Below are 23,034 nucleotides of genomic sequence, written 5' to 3'. Positions count from 1 at the left end.
TTTAAGTCATCCAGTTTGTGTTACTTTGTTATGGCAAAAACAAGGTCTTTTGCTACGATATGAATATAAAGATTTTCAAATTATTAAGGAACTAATAAACCAGTGTGTTAATGAGTTATACAAAAATAAGGGGAAAGGGGGCAGTTTAATCAACAGCATAATCACGCTAAATGAAAATGCTGATCTGCAGGGAGAGCAGGACCACGGACGGCGCCTCAAGCACACAGGTGTCCCCTCCCGGAGCCTCCAGGGTGGCTGACTCTGGGCAGGTGCGTCAATATCGGCCGCATGATTTTCCCGTCATGATGTTTTAGCAAACCTGGCTCGGCTCATAGCTACCTACCATGGTTCTGAGGGTGGCTGTAGGGACGCCCAGTGTTGCCCACTCCTTTGAAAACAGCACCTCAACCCCAGCCTCCCTCGGCGCTTCTGTCCTACCCACACCCGGAACTGCGGGGCTGACGCCCATCCTGCCCCCCACAGATCCCCGCCTGAGGGGGCACGTTGCCCAGGCTTGGGTGGTCCATGGGTTCCACATCCCTCCTCAGGAACGGGCTCAGGGATGGAGACATGAGGACAGGACCCAAACTGGGCCGAAGCCACTCAATCCCAGGACCCTGAGGAAGCTGTGGCCATAGCATAGTGTCTGCCGGGGTGGGGGGGCGGCTGCTGGAGGCCACCAGTGGGGGGATCCAGGCAGGGAGTGGAGCTGACACGGGGAAGCAGTGCTGACAGAGGCAGAGACACCCTGTGAGCCTCAGGACTTAAAGCCTGAGCAACTCAGGGACTTCCGGTTACTCTCCAGTGACTAAGCCTGTCGATGCTCTTCAGTCGGCCAATTTGAGTGAAGTATGCAACCAAGCGTCCTCACTAACACAGAGGATAAAGACTGCTCCAGAAAGTTCTCTGGGGTAGGACATACTATTAATGGAGATTTTCCGGAGGAGGTGACACACAAGCATATCCCACATGAAATATGTTTGTTTTAACATGCTTGATACATGACCTAGATCTTCCTTTGACTTTTACTGAGAACCTGCAGAGGACCACGTCAATAAATTAATTTTTGGCTGGCACTTGCTAATGTTTCTTGGAATATACGAACAAAAGCATTTAAAATAGAAAGAGAAGCCACTATTAAAGATCCCAGTTATTTTTTATACAAAGCTTACTGCAGGATATCACAGGAGAGAAAACCAAACTAACACAGAACGTAATAAAATGCAGGCACAAAAAATGGACAAGTGTGATTTAACCCACGGCAACTGCACAGCCTGGCCTGTGTGCCAGCTCCCATGCCAGAAGTGGACCGGCCTCGCCCAGCCTGTGGCTCCTCCCACGTGCCCGGGCTCGCAGCCTGGACTGACTCTCCCCTTGACCTCCATACCTCCCCCTCCCCCGTCCCCTCTCCCTCAGGGTCAAGTCTCACTGGTCCCACCCTTGGAACAGTGACTGAATACGTCATCTCTTCTGGATCTCACTGTGTCCTCTAGAAAACAACGGCCAGGTTTCCCCACGTGGAGTACCGCCCCCACCGGAAGAACCCTCCTCAAGCCCAACCTTCTGTTCTAACCCCCGCTTTCTGTCATGGATTCTAAAGTCCTTCCAAACTTACTAAAGCTCAGAGTTAGATCCCTGTGTCCTTCCACCGTCTTTAAGAGCAGGGCCTGTTACCTTCTATCCCACCTTGAAAACAGTAGGTACCTATGAAATATTTTCAGCTGAGTGTGATCGGGTATCCTGAAATCCCAGAGATCTGAAATACTGTTTATTCATCTTGCTGACCTGTGTACTGACCTACTCCCTTACACCATACTTTTGTGTGCAGATGCATACATGTTTATACCTTCATCACAACTCTGACACCCCAGCTGTAGAGACGAGGAAACTGAGGCACAGAGAGGCCTGGCCCAGGGTCATCCGGCTATGAAGCCACACAGGCCAGGTTTGTTCTAAAGCTGGTCAGGTTCCAGAGCCTGGTCTTGAACAACACCCTCGGTTATGGCCATTAAGAGTTAGAAATGGGGCCCTTTAAATCCGAATAAAGGACGTGTCCACTATACTGTGTTGCCTCAATAAATCCAAAACACAGTCCTGGCATTTAGGAACCAGACAGGAGAAGTGCCTGGGAACCGCAGAGGCAACGCTATTACCTCGGTTTGGGAATTCGAACAGGATTCCTTTATGGCCACGTCCTTCCGCCTTGTACCCTAGGGTCCCCTTTGCGTAAACCTTCAAGTCTTCCCCAAGATACTTGGGGTGTCACTAAGGACACTAGTATTGGGCTCTATAAAAATCACACTAACATTTTGGGGAGAACCAAAGCTCTGTTGAGTGCGGGGCCCCGGTGCACAGCGGTCCTCGCCTCAAAACGAGCGCCGGTTGCATCTTCCCCAGCAGCGATCACTCTCCCCCGCGCCGCGGGACGAGCTGGGACCGTGGGGAGAAGGTAACTCGACGGTTCCTCCTACGAAGTCTGCTTTTCACTATGCATCGGGGTAGTGAATCTCTACGTTAAATCGAAACACTTTACCAACTTCTGAACATCTTGCTACAAGACTAGGAGACAGACTTGTATCCAGTTTCCTTCTTAGGAAAACCTAAATGTTACACACTGAAATGGTTTTTTGGTCAAGCAACCTCAAGACTCGAAAGTGCCCCTGAGAATCCCCGAAACAGACGAGGTTGAAGAGCCAGCTCAGCACCGAGTCGGGGTCGCTGAGCCCGCACCGCCGCCAAACGCGGGGACCAAGTGCTGGCGCCGCCGGCCGCCCGGGGCGGTGACGCAGCGCGCGGGCCGCGCCCACGGAGGCCCCGACGCCCCCGGAGGCCCCGACGCCCCCGGCCCGCTCGTGTACCTGTCAGGACGTCCGCACGACCCGGGCTCTCCGCCGGCCCTCGGCAGCGCCGCGCCTCGGCGGAACTCAGGAGGCGCCTCCTCCGCCGACCCGGGCCGGCCGGCACCCCCAAGCCGCAGCGGTGGTGGCAGCCGAGGAGCAACCCCGGCCGCCAGCGCCTCTCGCCCGGGCCGCTGCCGCCGCTCTCATGACAACCAGGCCTGCCCGCCCGGACCTCCGCGCGTGCGCGACCCCGCCCCGCTGCGCCTGCGCACAAGGCGGGGTCGCACCACCTCTTCCTGGGCCTTCTGGGTAATGTAGTTTTCATGAAACGGCTCCTGCGCACAAGGCGGGGTCATGCCGCCGCTTCCCGGGCCTTCTGGGTAGTGTAGTTTCAGGGGTGGGCCGCGCGGGGCCTTGATTCCCCTCCGTGGAAACCCCCAGGCGCGGACCCACGGCGCGGCCCGCCGCGTAGGCGCCGCCCGCGGGACCGGAGGCTCTGAGGATGTCTGCGGTGCTCCAGAAGCTCAAGAGGTTCAAGCTGCGGGACTTGCACAACCAGAAGAAATTTGGGGTGGCGGGCAGGAGCTGCGAGGAAGTGCTGCGGAAGGGGTGCCTCCACTTGCAGGTGCCCCGGGGTCCGGGGGGCGGGGGCCCGCCGCTTGCAGGTGCTCCCCGGGCCGAGGAGCTGGGGGCCGATGGGCTGGGGCCCTCTGCTTGCGGGCGGCCCGGGCCGCGTTGAGTTGGGGGTGGGCTGGAGGGGTGGAGCGAGTCTGACGGAGCGCGCCTGCCCAGAGCACTCTTTTTGAGCTGGGAAGATGTTGCCCCGTCGTCCTGCACTGTCAGGACTGGCCGAGCTCAGGCTGCACCGAGCCGCAGTGCGTCCCCGAGTCCTGACAGTCGCTGGGAGGGGGCACTGTCCATATCCCCAGGGCGGAAAGCCTGAGCCTGCCCACTGCCGATGGCCACGTGCCCGACCCCGGGCTCCATCCTGGCTCCTTACGTGGGCTGTCGTAGAGTCCACCTGTCGCCCTGTGAATCGAGCGCTAACACCCCCATTTCAAAGATGAGGAAACTGAGGCACCGAGCGACTAAGCAACGTGCCATAGCCACTGAGGAACGACCGGGTCTAGCTACGCCGGAACCCTCTTAGCCCAGCCTCTGCGGGTGCGGGGGCTGCAGGCGGGGGGCGGGGGAATTGGGGTCCTTCCCGGCTTCTGGGTCCTGGTGCCGCATCTCAGCAGATGGATGGCCTGAGTGAAGCTTCTGCCCCAGCGCTCAGGAGCCCACCCGCTTGGGAGAAATTTGGGGAGAATAGGAGGTGCTGCTTTTTTGCCTCAAAACCAGGGAGTGTGGGAGACCTCTGGGCCCCAGGGAATTCCCATTTCCTGTGCTGCGGAGAAGCCCCCAACCTCCTCTAACTCCTCGGCTCCGTCAGAGCAGAGGGACTTTGTAGAGAGGCCTGGGAAACTTCCCCCTTCTGACTGTGAGGATCACGACAGCTCTGGCCTGAGACCCAGGGACCTAGTTCCAGTGCTGGTAGGCTCAAGTGCTCCAGGGCACAGGCCGTTCCCTGCCTGGTTTCCCCTGGTGTAAAATGAAGGGTTGGGCTCAGAGGCCTCTCAAAGCCCTTTGGCTCGAATATTCTAGGTATTTCAGCCATTGTTCTTACGCTTATTGAATTAATTTCCTCTGACTGGGCTTAGACCAGTGCTGGGTGTGTGTGTGCACGTGTGGGGTGGGGGGGAGGGGAGGAGTTGCTATTAAAAATTCATAAAACTGATTGGTGTCGAGCCACAGAGGACTAAACCTCAGCAAGTTAAGAGTCCCATGTGCTGATCACTCTTCCGTGGACAGAGGCGGTGGGTCCTGCTCAGTAAAGATTTCTCCTTAACTAACTGGTGCCCAGGGAGAAACCCGAGCGGTAGGTGGTATGTCCTGGCACCTGTCAGGCAATGAGCCTCATTGATGCGGATGTGTTTACAGGCTTAGTGCAAGCAGTCAAGGGTCATTTTTGGAAACAGGCTTGGATTTTGAAGTGCCCTGGAGGAGCTCGGTTTGAAGGGTCCGAGTGGTGAATCCTGCAAAGCGGTTATCACCGTGTATGTATTTCTATGACTTTCCAGGTCTTAGAACGACCTACAGTAGGTGCCCGTGTTTGGACGTGCTCTGTACGTGCAGACTGCATCTCGAGCGGGATTCTTTACAGCGTAGTAGTTCCTTCTTGTTCTCCGTGAGGGTTGCAGATGGGAAGACCTCAGGTCGCCACCCCAAGACTGGGTCGCCCGAGATCCAGGAAGTAAGCATTCCACCCTGCTCTCCCCTCCCCCCTTCTTCCCAGCTCCCAGTTCCTGGCTCCACCCTGTGTCTCTATGAGGATGGCACGGAGCTGACTGGAGATTACTTCTGGAGTGTCCCCGATGACTCGGAGCTCGTGCTTCTCACTGCGGGGCAGACCTGGCAGGGTTGTAAGTGGTGGGGACCTTGGAGATTGGTGGGGAAGCTGGTGTGGCTTTGGAGGTGCAGAGCCTGCCTGGGGGTGCCAGCCCCGGGAGGGAGGGGTCCCCCTTACTCTGGACTCTGAAGGAGGAAGCCCCCGGAGGCAGAATCAGATGACTGTGTTGTCCATCCTCTTGACCAGGAGGCCAGTTGTCCAGCTGGTTGTTCTATGTGTCTTTTTAAGAAATTCCTTTAGTTTTATTTACGTGCATTTGAAGTGTCCTAGTAACTCCTAAGGGCAGAAGGGAGAGCTTGGGGGGTGGGAGCCTGCCCAGTTTTGCGGGTAAGGCAGAGCCAGAGAGAGAGGCTGTCCTGTTCTGCTGGGCTTTGTTGAGGAAAATAATCAATAACCAATCAATAATAAGAATAGAACAGTTTTATTTGAGCCAGACTGAGGACTATAGCCCAGAAGCCCTCTTCCCAGGTTACTCTGAGAAACTGCTCCAGAGAAGCAGGGTTTTCAGCACAGTTTTATGTCTTGTCAGAACAAAGACCATTAAACAAGTCAGGGATGCATTTCTCCGAGGTTTCAAAAAAAACCAGACCAGCACGTACACAGCGAGTCAGCATGGGCTTGGCATCTGGGAGGGAGCCTTATGATCGAAGGAGTAACCAGCATTGGTGTCCCAGGAAGAGGGGCATTTAATTTTTATTTTTAACATGGATGTTCTTTACTTCTGGTCAATGCGCCCTTTTCTTTAATAATTAAAGCAGATGTGTAGTGTGATCAGCCACAAAAAGGCTGTTTTAGTTAGCATCAAATTCAAGTTAACTCATGTAGAAGCCAGAACAACGTCCCTGTATCTCCATATGTAAACATTTCTTTGATCAACTTTCTAAGGGATGGGCTGGTGGCTGATGCTGTGCTCAGTGTCTGGTCTCTGTCGGGTTTGCGGACACACCGTCCTTAGGCTCCTGTCGGGGCTGCCTTATTGGAGCAGGTGCTTTTGGAGTTGGTTCTTTAGGGGAGTCTGTGCTGGATGACAAGTGCTACTCTGGAGCCATAGGCCAGTGGCCAGGTGTGTGCCCTTTCCCTGGGAGGGTCGTCTGGCCCTGGTGCAAAGGGGCTTCCATTTCAGGAGATGTTTCTGGTGCCTGGGGAAGCAAGTGGAGCTCTGAGGACCGAGGTTGTCCTACCTCCTCTGCTGAAAGGGCAGAGAAGCCTGAGAGCTGTGCAGCTGTGGCCCCGCCCCTGGGTTGGGACTCTGCTGTCAGCAGTGAAGGTGACATGTCTGCTGTGCGCTCCCATTGGCAAGCCTCATTCCTCCTTGTACTTCTAGAGAATGAAGTCTCAATAAAGTTGTTAAAAAAGAAAAGAAAAGGAACTGCACGCTGCTTGCCAGAGCTGCGGTCCCATCTCATCTCCACAGCAGGGACGAGAGCGGCCTCTCCAGCTCTTGGCATTGTCGCTCTTTTCACTTTAGCCATTCTGGTGGGTGTGCGATGGTGTCTGGACTTGCATTTCCCTCCTGATGGATGGTGTTGACCATCTTCTCCTGGGCTGATTTACCATCTGTAAACCTTCTTGTGAAGTGTCTTTTGTCCATTGTCTAATGGGTGTTTTTTACGGTTGAGTTTTGTGAGTTTTTTCCTAATGTATTCTGGATGAGTCTTTGTCAGATGTGTGGTTGACACTGATATTTTCTCCCAGTCTGCAGCTTGTCCTTTTTTTTTTTTTATAAGTATGTTCTTATGACCATTATGTTTTTATTTCAGTGAGAAAGATTCCGAGGAGTAGAATTGCTGAGCCAAAGAGTATATGTGATTTTTAAAAAATAAACTTATTTATTTTATTTTTTTTGGCTGTGTTGGGTCTTCGTTGCTGTGCGCGGGCTCTCTCTAGTTGTGGCGAGCGAGGGCTACTCTTTGTTGCGGTGTGCGGGCTTCTCCTTGCGGTGGCTTCTCTTGTTGCGGAGCACGGGCTCTAGGGGCGCGGGCTTCAGTAGTTGCGGCACTCGGGCTCAGTAGTTGTGGTGCACGGGCTCTAGAGCACAGGCTCAGTAGTTGTGGCACGTGGGCTCTAGAGTGCAGGCTCAGTAGTTGTGGCGTGCGGGCTCTAGAGCGCAGGCTCAGTAGTTGTGGCACGCGGGCTCTAGAGCGCAGGCTCAGTAGTTGTGGTGTGCGGGCTCTAGAGCGCAGGCTCAGTAGTTGTGGCACACGGGCTCTAGAGCGCGGGCTCAGTAGTTGTGGCACACAGGCTCAGTAGTTGTGGCTCGCGGGCTCTAGAACACAGGCTCAGTAGTTGTGGCACACGGGCTTAGTTGCTCCGCAGCATGTGGGATCTTCCTGGACCAGGGCTCGAGCCCGTGTCCCCTGCATTGGCAGGCGGATTCTTAACCACTGCGCCACCAGGGAAGTCCCTGCAGCTTGTCTTTTCGTTCTGTTAACCGCGTCCTTCATGGAGTAAAATTTTTAACTTTGATGAAATCCAGCTTGTCCCTTTTTATCCTTCTACGTGTATGGCTTTGGTGTTCAGTCTGAGACCTTTTCACGAAGCTCTAGGTCTTGAAGATTTTCTCTGTCTTTCTGCGCCAGTTGCTATGATCATGTGACTTTTCTTGGTTAGCCTGTTGAGGGTGGATCACACTGATTGCTGTTTGGACCCCGAGTGGCCCCATATCCCTGGAATGACCCTCGGGACCATGGGGCCTGTTCCTCGCATGCGTCTGGACTTCTGTTTGTAGGACGCTGTGAAGCCCTCGGTCCCGAGTGCCTGCTCGGAGGGTTTGCTGCTTTCGGGTGTGAGCGGAAAGGCCCTGGGAGCCAGCAGGACAGTGAAGGGACGAACCTGGAGTGTGAGAGGTCTCGAGGGAGGTCCCAAGACGAGGCGATTTCACTTGGAGGAAGGAAGGCTGAGGGCAAGGGCGGCAGCTCGCTCGAGTGGCTTTCGTTTTCCAAACCGCGTCCCGTGTCCTCCCTGTCTGTCCTCACACCAGCCGGGCGCTGGCAGCCAGGCCCAAGGGCCGGGACCCTGGGCTGGTGACTGTCGGGGCAGGGGTCTGGCTGGTCCCAGGTGGGGAGGTGGTCTCCCCCAGGCAGTGCTCCAAAGCCTGGTGGCCTCTCTGTTCCCTTCGGTGGCAGACGCGAGTGACATCAGCCGCTTCCTGAGCGTGTTCCAGGAGCCGCACGCAGAGCTCATCCGGGCCGCCCGGCAGCTGCTCTCGGGCGAGCGGGCCCCGCTGCGGCAGAAGCTCCTGGCCGACCTGCTGGGCACCGTCAGCGAGAACATCGTGGCCGAGACCAGGGCCGAGGACGCGCCGTGGTTCGAAGGTGCCTCACGGATTCGGGCCTGGAGGGGGCGGGTGGGGAGGGCTTCCTCCGGGCCAGCTTGCTGGGACACGGGATCTGTGTTGGTTCCCAGACCCAGGGGCTCCCCAAGCGCGGGGCCAGGGGCCAGGCAGCCCTGGGACTGGCCGTTTTATTTTTATGTAATTTTCAATTGTGGTCAAGTAGGCATAAGATAAAATTCACCATCTTTACCGTTTTCAGGCATATAGTTCGCTGGCATTAAATATCTTCCCGTTGTTGTGCTGCGTCACCACCATCTGTCCTCAGACGTTTTCATCTTCCCAAACTGAAGCTCTGCCCACATTGCACATCGCTCCCCACCCCTCCCCTGCCCCGGCCCCCAGCCTTCTTCCTGTCCCTGTGATTCCGACTCCTCCAGGGGCCTCGTGCGAGTGGGATCAGGCATCTGGCTTACTTCACTCAGCATTTAATGTCTCCATGGTTCATCCATGTGGAAGCAGGTGTCGGGACTCCCTTCCTCTTTGAGGCTGCATGCTATTCCATCACCTGGGCGGACCACATCTTCTTTATCCATTCACCTGGGCTGCTCCCACCTTTTCCACTGGCCTCTCAAGCCAGGCAGAGGGAGCCCTGAGCGACTGCAGCCCTCTTGGGAAAGGGGCTTGGAGGTGCCACCAGGCAGGAGCCCCTCGGTGGCCTTTGAGATGCTCCGTGCTGGTGGACCAGACTTCTCCACAAATGAACAAAATCCAGGGATAGCGTGCAGGTCCCCATTAGAACGTTTCTAGATGGAGCTGAGCAAAACGGCCTCGCCTTCCGCCCCTCCTGGGAGAGCACGGGCCCTGGGCTCCAGGCGTCTTGTCTCTCCTTCCGGCAGGTTTGGAGTCCCGGTTTAGGAACAAGTCTGGCTACCTGAGATACAGCTGTGAGAGCCGGATCCGGAGCTACCTGAGGGAGGTAGGTCCGCACTGATGCTGGGTGTGCCAGGCGGGTTTAGGAAGCGGGCTCCGCTGTTGGGACCCTGCTCGAGGGCCAGCGTGGATGTTGGAGGAGCGCACAGGCTGGCGTGGGTGCAGATGCTGCTGTGGATGCCAGTCTGGGTGCAGGTGGACGTGAGCCAGCAATGGATGGGCCACTTGCCCGGGGAGCCCCCAGCACGGCCGACATCTGGCTTCCACTTGTCAGAGCTCAAGCTGGGTCCGGGGTTGCAGACTTGGCCTCCCTGCACTCTGCGGAACTCTCCCTACGGGCTGTGAGTAGAACCCACCTTTGAACGCCTTCATCTGTTGGGCGGTTCGGTTTCGACGTGAACTCATCCCAAGTAGCCGTCTCCGTCCACCGTGAGCTTGGATGGACGCCCACACGGTGGGTGGGGAGGGGCAGCTGCTCTACTGTCCCCAGCGCTGCCATTGACTTTCCCGTCTGTGCGAGGCGCAGCTGTCTGACCTCCAAGAAGCAGCAGGAGGGGCTCCGAGTCGTGGTGGGTCCGGGCTCTGACTCTGGGCTCCCCTCCGGGAGGCGTGAGAAGCAGGTTGACACAGGTTGAGAGCCAAGACGCTCCCGAAGGAGACGCACTTCACCTCCGAGGAGAAACGGGTCCTCGGGCCCAGTGCACTCTGTCCCGCTCCCTTTCAGCAGGGAGGTGACCCAGCTGACAGCTGACCTGCAGCAGGGCAGGCCGCGGAGGGGGCTGGTGCCTGTGGTGCCTCGGGGCTGCGTTGCCCCCTCTCTGGAGGATAACCTGGGTGCTTGACTGGCCCCTGAGGCTGGGTTCTGGGCGGCTCTCTTCCACCCTTCGTGGGAGGACAGGCGGAAGGGGGTGGGTTTGGGGGCAGCGGCAGGCAGGGGTCCTCAGGCTCAGCCCTCTGTGCCAGCTCCTCAGAGAACCAGCGCTGGAGCCCGGGGGTGGGCTGGGCACTCCCCACAGAGGCCCGCGGGCGCCGTTGCCCCTGTGCTGCGTGGCTGGACGTCAGCCGTGGGGCGTCTTGTTCAGCCTTTGCAGACACCCCCCCCCACCCCTCAACTGCGCCTGGCCGCACGTCGCTGCTGCAGAGCTGCCCACACGCGCTCCGTTGAGATCCCGTTACACAAAAGGAAACCTCAGGACTGGAGTGTCTGAGGTCCTGGGGCCTGGTCCAGCTCCCCCTCTCCCCCTGCCCCCCATCTCTGCCTGAAAGTGGCCACCCTCGGGCTCCTTCTGTTGCCGAGGATGCGCTCCCTGCACTGGCTGGCGGGCGTCTCCAGGGCATCATTCCCAGCCCCTGCTGGGTGCAGCCCCCTGTCCCGTGATGACCCATCTGCTGCCCTGCGGTCACTCCCACTGGGCCAGGCGGTCTCCTCGCTTCTGCCCAGCGCTCAGTTTGGGCCCAGCTGTGCCCATGGGTGCGACTCTCCACCTGCGCCCCAGTGGGCGGCAGTGCGCTGGTCACTCCTCACCTGCACACTTCCTCTCGGGTTTCTTGCTGCAAAGCAGTGGGCAGTGCTTGGGAGACAGGGCGGCCAGGATGCCTGGAGCTTGAGTTCTTATTTGATTGTGACCAAAGCTCCATCTCATGGGCCCAGAGAAATTTCCCAGGGTCAGACAGGCACAGTCGGTGTGAGCTCAGACCCCCAGACCTCAGGGCCATGCTGGGACCCCAGGGGGCGGAGGCCAGACCCCCGACCTCAGGGCTGTGCTGGAACCCCAGCGGACCCCCGACCTTGGGGCCACGCTGGGACCCCAGGGGGCGGGGGCTCTGAGGGCTGTGGCGTTGGTGGACCAGGACCCCGGCAGCGGTGGGTTTTCGGGCACATGGCCAGCGTTCAGCGATGCCCCTGCCTCTTCTAGGTGACGTCTGGCGCCTCCCTGGTTACGACGGAGGCTCGGGAGGAGTACCTGCGGGTCGTGGCTGCCATGTGCCAGAAGCTCCAGGCCGCCCGGTACAACAGCAGCTACTTCGACAGGGGGGCGAAGGCCAGCCGCCGGCTCTGCACGCCTGAAGGCTGGTTCTCCTGCCAGGTGAGCCACGAGCCTGTGCCCTGGGCCACCCCGGCCAAGGCCTGGTGAGCTGGGGCAGCCCTCGGGTGTCAGCTCACGTGGGGTGAGGGAGGGTCTCAGCCAGTGGCTCCCAGACGTCAGTGGTGTCAGAACCCCCTGCAGGGCTCGTGAGCCCCCTGGGCCCCTCCCGGGGCTTCTGTTCCAGCAGCTCTGGTGAGGCCTGAGAGCCTGCATTTCTGACACGTTCCCCAGTGATGCTGGTTCAGGGCCTTCACTTGAGAACCGCTTTGCGGGGCGCGGGCGGCAGGACGCACCTGCTCATGAGCCGAGACCCCACCCTGGTGTGAGAGGAGGGATGGCATTCGTTTGGGTGGCTGATGCGTGTTTTGCTCCCCTGGGAAAGCCTGGATGAGAGAGCATCCGGATTTCAGGGTGGTGGCTGGACGTGACATTTCGGGCTCTGGCTGAGCTTGGCACCGCGGTGGGTGGCATCAGCTGGAAGCAGCATTCTGAGCTGTGGAGACAGCTAAGGGCACATCTTGCTCTTTGCAAGCTGTACGTTGCACTTCCAGTAAAATCCCCTCCTGCCGCTGGCGCTGGGCCCAGAGTGGGCAGGGGTGGGCGCGGCCTCCCTCGCACATGCCCCCGTGCCCTTGCCCCCACCGGGCAGCCCCTCCCAAGCGTGACGGGCCCTGAGCATCCAAACGCTGCTCCTTCCCAGCTGGCTTCACGTCACACCTCACACACAACTGACCTCTCCCTTCCCGGGGGAGTGCGACTGGAGCCTGGCGGTGTGTGTGACGGGGACAGAGACCAGACCCTTCACCCCGGCCTGGGCAGGCTCTGGGTCAAAGGCCTCTAAGCAAGTCGGGCTGTAGGCTTCCCTCAGGGCGGCTGAGAGGGCCCTCGGGGCTGGAGGGGGGCTGGGGGCTTCAGGGAGGAGGAGATGTTTTCGCACGTCTCCGAGGCCCAGCCTGTGCAGGGTCTCAGGGAAATGCCGGGAAGCCGAGGAGGAGACAGGAGGGGAGCAGTCGTGTGATGGGAGCCGTGTGGGGAAGCTGGCGCCCCAAACGGCCAATAGGCTCACTTGTCCCCTTCACAGACGCAGAGCATCACCCCAGGGTCGTGAGGGAATGGGGTGCCGTTCCAGGGCAGGATGCTTTACCTCCTGAACAGAGGCTCTTTATAGGGGACTGACCCCCGCCGAGGGGTGCCTCCGTCGCGGGTGGAGTGGCAGTGAGATGCTCCTTGGCTTCGTGGCCTTTACCTTCTCTCTTTCGGCCCAGGGTCCCTTTGACGTGGACGACTGTGCTTCCAGACACTCCATCAACCCCTACAGTAACAGGGAGAGCCGCGTCCTCTTTAGCACCTGGAACCTGGACCACGTGTGAGTGCGTGGGGCTGAAGGCCACAACCGCAGACCCGGAGTGCACCTACGACCTGGCCCTGCCCGGCCTCCGCGGCTGGCAGGCTGCCTGGTGCGCCACGCACCCAGCACACGTGTCACGGACCCACGGACGTCGTGAGCGTGTGGCGTGGAAGGGGTTGCCGGGATCGTGCGGTGCTGACGCTCCTGGGCTGCGTGGCGGGTGTCACTCAGTGCGGTGGGCTCGGATCCCCGTCCGCACCTGTGTGACCCCGTGCGTCCCCTCCCACCACCAGCGCCCACCTGTGGGCGGAGCCAGTGGTCGGCAGCCGCGGGCCCGGTCAGCGTGGCACAGGCGCAGCTGTGTGGGGTCACTACCTTGCCCAGGGAGCGGGAGCTCTGCGTTGTGACGTGTAGGGAGTTTCCTGCTTCAACCAGGGTGAGCAAGTCTTGGCCGGCAGGAGCATTTTATGTGTGTATTAGCTCATTCTAAAAAAAAGAGCAGAAATGGAAAATTTTATTATTTTAACTGAGGTGCTTTTCTTGTTGACCCCTGAACAACTTGGGGTTTGAACTGCATGGGTCCACTTACACGTGGAGTTTTCAGTAGGAAATACTAGAGTACTGCTCCATCCACATCGGTTGACTCTGTGGATACCGAGCCGCGGATACAAAGGAACCCTGCACGCAGAGGGCCTCCCGTAAAGTTACACGTGGATTTTTGCCTGCGTGGGGTGCTGGCTCCTAACATCCCCTGTCTCCCGTCCTGCATGTTGCCGGGTTGCTCTCCAGGGTGGTCCCACCGACACCCTCACCGGCTGTGAGTTCATGCGCCCCAGGCTTCACCACCTCTTGGTATCAGTACTCTTTTTGTGTTCTCCCAGTCGGATGGGCGAGAAACAGATTCTCCTGTTGCAGTTCATTTGCCTGATTACTAGGAAGGTTGAATGTCCGTGTGTTTATTGGCCACTTGTGTCCTGTGAAGTGGCTCTTGCTTCCTCTGCTCATGTTTTACTGGGCTTTGGTTTTCTAATTAATTTGTAGGAATTCTTTACACGTCCTGGTTACTGATTCTTTGGTGGCTCTTTGTGTTACAGGTATGTTTCTACAGTTTGGGCTTGTCTTTCGCTTCTGGGATGTCTTTGATCGTGACGGGTTTAAATTCCAGTGTACTGAGGTGTATCTCTTCTTTTTTGTGTGAAATCCTTCCCTTCCTGTATCATGAAGATATCCTAGTTTTTCTCTTCTGGTTGGCTGTGCTGTTTCTGACCTGCCTGGAGCACCCCAAGATGATCTCGGGGCTCCAGGCCATCTGTCTGCTCCTGTCTTTTCACGGCCCACTAGGGGCCACCGCCAGCATCTGACGAGGGAAACAGGCCGGCCTAGAAGAGAACACGGATGAAGCGGCAGCGTGCACGCCAGACCCTGAGTCATGTCTCCTGAAACGTGCCAGTTACATTGCCGCTCTTCTTCTAAATACACATACGTCCACATAGATACACGTACTGGCTTTTAATTTAAAATGCAGTTTTGACAGCAGGCAGCAGGGGTTTGAAAACACTGGTCTGATTGTTTCCCTGAGACGTGGCCACAGGCCCACCCCGACTCTGGTGGGGCTGAAGCCACAAGCCACGTGTTTAAATAGTTAAACACTAAAGAGTAACAAGCTCTCAGTACAGCACGTGCTGTCCTCCCCCCTGGACCGTGTCGCCGCGGCCCAGGCCAGGTTCCTGGTCCCAGTAGGTGGACTTCTCAGGGCTCCGGGACGTGGCTGCAGTGGCCTGCAGTCCGCAGCCTGCCCTCTTCTCTCACCCCTTGGGCCCCCTCACACCCCAAGGGCTGCACCACGCATGTGCAGGCTTAGGGGTGCACGTACGGGGCGCAGCCTGTCCTGGGAGGATGTTCCGCGCCTGAGTTCTGGGTGTGTGGGCTGGGCGGCGGGGCAGGAGTCCTGTTCCCCAAGGGCTAAGGGCACCTCCTCCAGCACCCGGTGTTGTGAGAGGTCTTCCTGTCTGGGACCAGCGCTTCCCTCCCTCCTTTCAAAACCATCCTCAGCCTTTTCCTTAACTTCCTTCATTTGGCTTTTATTTTTTATCCCTTCGTTCTACTCTTTTAGGTTTCTTCTTGCTTATTAGTTAATTTGCATCTCTCCTGTTTTCTAACATGTACATTTCAGGCTATCAGGTTCAGCTTTAGCTACCACCTGTGAGTTCGGTAATTTTATCGTTATTCAGGTGTAAGGATTCTGTCATTTCCATCGTGATTTTATCACTGCTCCGTGAACTGGTTAGAAGTGGGCATTTGTTTTCAGTTGCTGCCGGATTCCTAGTGGCCCCTCTTGGTGCCCGCTCGCTGCTGTGGTCACTCACGCCTCCTCTGAGCCTCAGTGGCGGGGGCGTGAGTGCGAGTGGCCTCAGACCCACGTGGCCTCAGATCTGCGTGGCTGGATTTAAGCCGCTCTGCCGGCTCTCCGGCCCTTTCTTGTCGACTTTGACGTGTCTCCAGGTTTGGGTGAGTGTCCCACTGGCCGTGTTATTGCTCTTGTTCCCATGGGGTCCGAGATGGTCCCGTCAGAGCTGACGGCTGCCGTCCTCTGCCTGTGTGGTGACGGCCGTGCTCCCCGTCAGCATCGGGCTCTGCCAGGTCGGTGGTGTCGGCACGTCCCCAGCGTCCTTCTGCTGCCGGGACAGCGTCTGGCCACAGTGGCCATTCACACAGTGTTGGTTGAATAAATAGGAAATGTGTTTGGACTTCTTCAGCCCTCTCTTCTGGGTTCCCAGTCACCATTCCAGTCCTTCACTTTTGGGTCTCCTTTGTGCTTTCTGTGGGTTTAACCGAGTTTTCCTTTTCCCTTGCCCATCACCCCACCCTTCGGTGGTTTGGGAAATAGATTTCTGCTTGTGTTCCCTCAGTGGGGCCCCTGAGGGAAGCACATCGGAAGCAGAATCGCGTCCCCCTTGCCCCCAGGCCCCGTGGAGTCGCCTCGGTGTCACCCCCTCTGCTCACCGTGATCCCTGCACAAAGTGTGGGCGTGTTCCCGGGGTCGGTCCTCGATTACACTCACCCACAGATCACATGGCACTCAGGCGCACTCCCTGTCGCCGATGAGGGTCAGGGGGTTGTAGAAAGGCCCTGAGCGCTCGTTGAGCTGACGTGACTCCAGGCCGGCGGCCACTCGGCCCGCAGTGCTTTGGAGACACGACGCCTCATCTTCCGGCGTCTGTTCACAAGGCTGCCGTCAGTGTCCTCTGCCTTTTCTGTGGCAGCTTGAGACTTTCCCTTTCTCTTTGAAAAGGACGTGTATCTAGCACAGATCTCTGATTTAAATGCTGACCGGGACTCGTAGTCTCTGCTCTGAAGACGTGTCTGTCTTTGATTTTGGGAAGCTCTTCAGCGCTGGTCCTCGGACTCCCCCTCCCACACCTGGACCGGCTCCTCTTGTCCTCCTTGTTGTGCTGCGTCTGCTGTTACACATGCCCGTTCCAGGGAACTTCCTGCCACAGACTGCACGGTGTCCCCCAAATTCATGTGCTGAGGCCCTAACCCCAGGGTGACTGTGTGTGGGGATAGGCTCTTCAGGAGGTGATTAAGGGTAAATGAGGTAGGAAGGGAGGATCTGATAGGTCCTATCGTGGTCTCGTAAGAAGAGAGGGCTTGCTCTCCACCACGTGAGGACGCAGCGAGGGGGCAGCCGTCTGCGAGCCGGGAAGACACTCTCACCCGAACCCAACCACGCTGGCCCTCTGATCTCCGAATCCCAGCCTCCAGAATGGTGAGAAAACTGATTTCTGTCGTTCAAGCAGCCCAGTCTGTGGCATTTTGTTACGGTGCTCCGAGCTGACTAATACGCTTCCTATACGTTCAGTTCACGCATATTCTCTCTTCAGCTCTGATGCTTTCAGTCTGTGCATTCAGCATTGAGTACGTATTTCCTTTCTACAAGTGCTTTTGGGTTATTTTTAAAAAACACGCCTCTTCATGCCAGTCTGCTTTCATTTTTATTTCATTTTCATTTTAAATACACTTATTTTATGGTTGTGTGCAAAGAGAGGTCTGGCCTTTGCCCCTGACCCCTGGGAGGTCACCTCTGAGCCCTCGGAGTGTCCTGCCTGCTAGTGTCTCTGTTTCCCTGGGGCCGGGGGTCACTGGACAGCCTAAGAGTGTGACCAAGGTGGGGGGTTTGGGTGACGTGGTTTCAGCTTGCCCTCTGGGGGTGCTGGGGATGAGGTCAGCCTGTGGGTGGTCAGCTGTGCCCACATGGCAGAGCCCCAGGAAAGACTCTGGATGCCGAGGCTCAGGGAGCGACCCTGTCTGCTGATTCTCCATGTGTGTTGTCACCCCCACTGCTGGGAGCACTGTCCCTGACTCCCTGGGGAGAGGACGGCCGCAGCTGCCCTGGACTCCCCGCCCTCTGTGTCCCTAACCTTGGATGATTTTAATTTGCATGCTTTCGTGGCTGTAAACCGTAAGTGTGAAGGCTCTCAGGGCCTTTCAGCGAACTGTGGACCCTGAGGGTGGTCTCGGGGCCCTGAGCTCTGCAGTTGGCGGCAGAGGGAGTGGTCTGTGTTAAGATCCCTGGGGGTTCTGGGGGCGGCGCCGTTGGCTGCATCCTCCTGTGCGTTGCAGTGCATTCCTTGTGCTTTGTGTGTGTCTGGGCCGTGAGTTCGTCCTCGGTGGGAGGTGTCTGCAGACGGCCCGTGTGTCCCCACCGAGCGGTTCTGCATGTTTCCACCAGGTGCCCGGGGCTTTCAGCTCGCAGGTTCCCTGCCACGGGCAGCGTAAAGTTGGACGTGTGAGAGGTGGGCTGAGGGTCCTGGGTTTCCAGGTGACTGGAGGACGGTCACACTAGTGGTGCCCTGTGACCAGCACCTGCCGGTGTCCTTACCTTGTCCCCCCACTGCATCAAGCAGAAGGGAACCCGGGGGTGCCTGGCAAGGGCTTGCACATTCACCACGCCGGGGAGCCTGACTTGGCCTCCTGGAGGATGAAAGACCCCGCGGGGAGAAGGGCCAGCCCCAGGCCAACCCCCCAGCAGAGTGCAGCCCCGTGACTGGGCCAGGCCAACCCACAGAACCGCTAGGTTTTGGGGGGCTGGTTATGCAGCAGTTGGTAATTGATGCAGAGGCTTTTCCTTCCCCTCCCAAAGCCCTGGACCCCCAGAAGCACCTGTTCCTCCCCTAATGGCTGGGGTGGGAATCTCGGCCCACCCCTCCTGGCTCTTGAGGGCCCCTGGGGCCTCCATCAGGACCGGAACCCTGTTGCAATGTGGAGTGTAGCTCAGTCCTGTGGTCCAGCATTGGTTTCTGTGTCTGCAGAGGGGAGCCGCCTTCTTTCTTTTACTCTCAGATACTTATTTATTGTTACTCACCTTTTCTGTGTCATGGGGGATAGGATTCTACGTGCCGGTTTAGTTGCCGCCAGCCCCCCGAGCTGTGCTGTTTCCAGTTCCATCTTGTCAAGTTTACAAGTTTCTAGGCTGGTTACTTAGCGAGGTCTTTTGAACTGTTGCTTGTAAGTGAAAGCAGTTCACACAAAGGTAACATCACGCTTGTTTTAAGTGGACACACACATGCATATAAAAGTACAGGATGACATTTGGGAAGACAAATGTCAGACCCTTAATAGTGATCGTCTCTGGGAAGGGAAGGCGGGAAATGAGAGTGAAGGCTGTCGTTGGAGGTGACTGTAGCTTTATTTGTAAGATTCTATTTAAAAATGTTCGTACGGTATCATGTAATTTTTTGGTAACTCTGCACACAGCTAAAGTGTGAACCAAGGAAGCCAAGTTGTTGGTGAGTGAGTGTGATGGGACTACGGTTGGCTCTCATTTTTCTCTGTGTACTTTTCAGTATTTAAAAAAATACGCACTACCTACTTTTATTTACTTATTTTTTTAATTTGGCTGTGCTGCGCAGTTTGTGGGATCTTAGTTCCCCGACCAGGGACTGAACTCGCACCCTCAGCAGTGAAAGTGCCGAGTCCTAACCACCGGACTGCCAGGAAGCCCTCCATCTACTTGTAAAACGTGAGAAGCCCGGGTGGCTGGCATCAGGCTCTGCCAGGCTGGCTGGCCCGGCGGGCGTGGCCGCGTGCGGCGATGGCACCCCTACCAGCCTGTGGATGGATGTCCCCAGTGCTCGTTCGATGGCCACAGGGTGAGCCCCTTTCAGCGCCCGCCCTGCTCTGTCTGGGACGGCCTGAGTGCAGTTCCTCTGCCGAGTTTAACCATCTCCACCTGTCTCTCCTGGAAGCAGCCAAACCTTGATGGATGTCTCAGCCGAGTAGACACCACATTCAACCATCTCTGTGGTTTAACAGAAAACGAGGCCTGGCAGGTGCCTGGGGGATTGTGACAAATTGTGACAGCAGAGACGACGTCTCTAACCTTGCTTTGCAGGATAGAAAAGAAGCGCACGGTCGTCCCCACGCTGGCCGCGGCCGTCCACGACGCCGAGGGGAGAGAAGTGGACTGGGAGTACTTCTACCGCCTGCTGTTCACCTCTGAGAACCTCAAGTTAGTCCACATCGCCTGCCACAAGAAGACCACCCACAAACTCCACTGCGACCCCAGCAGGATCTACCGAGCCCCGGTGGTGCCCCGGCGGAAGCGGCGGGCTCGCCAGCGCCCGTGATGTAGGCCGGACAGCACGTGCATCCTTCCAACAGGTGCTACTTTTTCTGTTTTTTTTTGCCACTCCAATATTCCCGGAAAACACTTGAAAAAAAATCTTCCTACAGATTCTGGTTTGAGCACATTTCTGAAGCTTTCTTCTGACCTCTGCAAGCCCGGCTGCCAGAGGACAATTCTGGTGGCTCCCGGGACACCCGGGGTCAGGAGTGGCCTCCCTCCGGCTTCACCCATGTGTGCGTGCAGTGTCCCCAGCCAGGCGGCTCCCCTCTTCGCCTGGCCACTCGGGCTTCAGGGAACTTGTGGGAGCCCTCAGCTCCACTGGGCCTCCACGCCCCAGGCAAACGCCGTGCTCCGTCCTCTGGTCTCTTCTAAATGCTCGAAAGAGTCGCGACCCTTTTGGGGTAAAATACAAGGATATTCACTGCTGTATTATTTCTAACTGCAGAAAGTGGGAGACCCTCCAAACGTCCATAGGGCTGCTTGTGGCATTCGCTGAACCATAGGAAATTGCTGTTTTTATGGGTCCAAAATGGTCAGATAGATAGCATTAATTTCATGACTCAACCTGACACATCTACATAATGCACAACTCTGTAACAGTTTCAGGCATTTATGTGAGACGTGGGAAGCTGGCTGTTAAGTGCACGAGGCAGGCAGGTGGCTCGGCCATGCCCAGTGTGACACGGGTGTGTATCACACGTACGTGCCGGTCACGCAGAGACCGTCACTGCGTGTGAAGAGCAGGAAACCTGGGGGGAGGGGGTGGGGTGACTGGATCACAAAGGACTAATTTTCTAAATCATGCATTTTATAATACTTGAAGTTTTGAAATGAGCATTTATTTCATAATTTTTTAAAACTTACTTTTTAAAGTCACATTTTGTAATACTTGAATTTTTACATGTACTGTATAATCACAAAAGCAATAAAGATTTTTTAAAAATAGACACGTCAAAAAAGTTTGCCCTCATTGAGAATAACGAAAATGAGGAAAAAAATGAGTCAATGACTTTTAGGAAGCGGACCCAAATCATTCTATCTTCGTCACTGAAATATACACACATTTTAGAAGGTGCCAGTTCAGTGTGGGATTTGGAGTGCTGTTTCAGTTCATGGCACTGATCTAGTCTGATGGGAAGTGGGGACGTGGGAGAGGCTGGACGCCCCAGAGCGTGGTGGGTCCCATCTGTGCAGTAAGGAGGCTGGACCAGCCAGGCCCGGTGGCCCCCACCCCGTCCCTCCAGCTCCATGGCTGCCTGTCCAGGGCAGGGCTGCCCGCTCTCTGCTGCTGGAGTGCGCCTGTTACGACCTCTTTGTGACATGTTTCTGGAGGGCAACTCAGCAGAGTTGTCATAAGGACCCCTTCCTTCCCCCGCCCCCTGCCTCTGGTTGTGCAGGGCTGCCTGGGCACCAGGCCTCCCCAAGAGCCGACCGGTCAGGGCTTCTGCTGCCCACATCGTGCCGCCTCGGTGCGACTGCCGGGAGAGGTGTCCGGAAGCTTGTGCCGGTCTCTCCTGGACTTGGCCCCGTGCACCTTTTCCCTCTGCTAATTTTAATCGAGGTGACCAAGAGTGCAACAGCTTTCCCGAGTCCTGTGAGCTCTGAGAACTGTCGTGCCTGAGGCCGGTCCTAGGTCCCCTGCACAGACGTGCGCAAGGAAGCGGGATGAGCGGTCCATGGCAGTCGACAGAATCGCAGGAATGCTTGCAGGATGCACCTCACACCCCTACTGCTCTGGCACCGGTAGGTCATTTTGTGAAGATTCACGTAGAAAGTGTTTCTAAAAATCGGCATGTGTCACATGGCCTGGCCTGCGGGTCGGGTGTTCATTTTAAATGCTGGCAGAACACATCCTCGGAGTACTCCCAATTAGAGCAATTTTAACACGCGTTTTAATACGCTTTTTGAAACTTTATTTCGTCCCCTGGGCCTGATCTGCATTCCATCTGTCTTGCTCATGTCACCCTGGGCTGGCCTCACGAAGTGTTTTCTTTGCGCTGTCCTCGCACGTGTGAGCACAGAACAGGTTCCCCAGATGCGCCGCCCTGGTCCCAGCCGCCTCTTTACTGGGACACCTGGTGTTTTCTTTTGGTAATGTCTCACTCTCGGGAGTAACCATCAGGGACATGGACTTGCCCACCCTGGCCACCTTCAACGCCCAGCAGGTTCCACCGGGCGCTCCCTGCACTCAACGTGATCCTCCAGTTGCCACTGGAAACCACAGAGCTGCAACTTAGTGGAGCCAGCTGGCGCCGGGGAGGCGGGTGGGTGGGATGATGGCCCACCACACTGTCCGTCATCAGTTAGAAAAAGGCCTGGAACACGTGGGAAGCTTTCTGCGGTTTAGCTCAGCAACCTGGGCGGCTGGGGAGGAACCTCTCCAGGTTCCATGCGGACCGCAAGCCAGCGGGGCTCAGGCATCCAGGAGTGAGGTTTACATTTCGCATTTTGGTGGGAACATGCCGATGCATCTGTCCTGCAGGTGGGCTGTGATTCAGGTTGATGCTTCTCCTGGGAGCCAGTGTAGGGGAAAGACAGAATCCCCTGAAATCTGATGCAGCTTGACCCCCACTAATCTGAGTGCCGTGATTAACGGTCATTCCTGCAGAATCTCAGGTTGTAAATTACTCTCCCTGGATGCTGCCAAAAGGCCTTAGAAGCAACATCGTCATGTTATTAAAGTAGTTTGTTGACCAGTAAATCACAGAATGATTCAGAGCAGGGGAAGGTCACAGCTGCTGATGGGACAATGACCACACTGAAGCAGAGAGTGACTGTGGGGATAGGCGCTTCCAGGCGGCACTTTGGGTCCATCAAGGACAGTGGGAAACCTTTCAGGGCACTTCAACTGTGTTTTGCCCCCAGATGATGTTATGTAAGAAACTTCCGTGGTTCACAGGACATGTTAGGGGGAGGGAAGTCTAGCGGCTGTTGTAACTAAACCAGGAGGGTTTGCTAGCGCTGCAACAGCAGGACCGCCGCTCACTCGTGGAAACCCAGCACAGCCCTCCGGAATTGCAGGCAGTTCTCCTCCTGCGCCTGTCACCCGGGGACCAGGCTCCCTCTTGGATGCTCTCCTAGTCCCCGGCCTTGGTGTCCTCTGCCAGCAGCTGGTGACAGGAAGGGGCAGCAGACAAGCAGGCCCACATTCCTCTCCGGCGCCCACTGGCAAGAATGTGTCCCCAGGCGCTCCTTGAGACAGGGGGAGTGGCAGCGTAGCTCCGGCAGGGCAGCTGCACCAGGTAACGCTGCACCACGGAGGAGAGCGTGGCTTCGCTGGATGGTCGGTCCCCACAGCACGCAGCGCGAGGAACGTGCCGAACACCTAGCACCTCAGAAACCCCCCGGCCTCAAGAGGGGGGCCGTGTCCCTTCCAGCTCACAGCCCTGCGCTCTCAGCTCTTAACGCTGGTCAACGGGTGCAAAGCTGAGCCAGCCTTGCACGTGTTAAGACAGGACAGGATCTGTTTTCTCCA

General features: G+C 57.0%; 2 protein-coding genes across 4 annotated transcripts in view; one reads left to right on the top strand and one right to left on the bottom strand.

Moving 5' to 3' along the window:
• The window catches only part of CEP104 (centrosomal protein 104), a 54,591-nt gene extending 51,425 nt beyond the window's left edge, over positions 1-3,166 (bottom strand). For all 3 annotated transcript variants that reach the window (XM_081226080.1, XM_081226081.1, XM_081226082.1), the window contains exon 1: positions 2,859-3,166. In XM_081226080.1, the coding sequence (XP_081082206.1) occupies positions 2,859-3,165 (307 nt within the window). In that variant the 5' untranslated portion in view covers position 3,166. The remainder of the gene's footprint in view (positions 1-2,858) is intronic.
• Positions 3,167-3,224: 58 nt separating this feature from the next.
• On the top strand, positions 3,225-23,020 carry DFFB (DNA fragmentation factor subunit beta). The gene is made up of 7 exons (XM_081226083.1): positions 3,225-3,465; positions 5,179-5,305; positions 8,418-8,606; positions 9,463-9,542; positions 11,413-11,583; positions 12,849-12,949; positions 19,326-23,020. The coding sequence occupies exons 1-7, from the start codon at positions 3,343-3,345 to the stop codon at positions 19,558-19,560; spliced, it is 1,026 nt and encodes a 341-aa protein (XP_081082209.1). The 5' UTR covers positions 3,225-3,342; the 3' UTR covers positions 19,561-23,020.
• Positions 23,021-23,034: the final 14 nt, after the last annotated feature.

This window comes from Mesoplodon bidens, assembly GCF_964165515.1.
Source record: "Mesoplodon bidens genome assembly, chromosome: 2".
NCBI lineage: Eukaryota > Metazoa > Chordata > Mammalia > Artiodactyla > Ziphiidae > Mesoplodon > Mesoplodon bidens.
The sequence above is the reverse complement of the archived record's forward strand: the minus strand, read 5'-3'. Positions and strand labels throughout refer to the sequence as shown.

Excerpts from the sequence above, each read along its gene's own strand:
- DFFB (XM_081226083.1), top strand. The coding sequence starts at position 3,343 with ATGTCTGCGGTGCTCCAGAAGCTCAAGAGGTTCAAGCTGCGGGACTTG. Across the intron at positions 8,607-9,462 it reads GGACGCGCCGTGGTTCGAAG|GTTTGGAGTCCCGGTTTAGG; the intron begins GTGCCTCACGGA and ends TCCTTCCGGCAG. Across the intron at positions 9,543-11,412 it reads TCCGGAGCTACCTGAGGGAG|GTGACGTCTGGCGCCTCCCT; the intron begins GTAGGTCCGCAC and ends TGCCTCTTCTAG.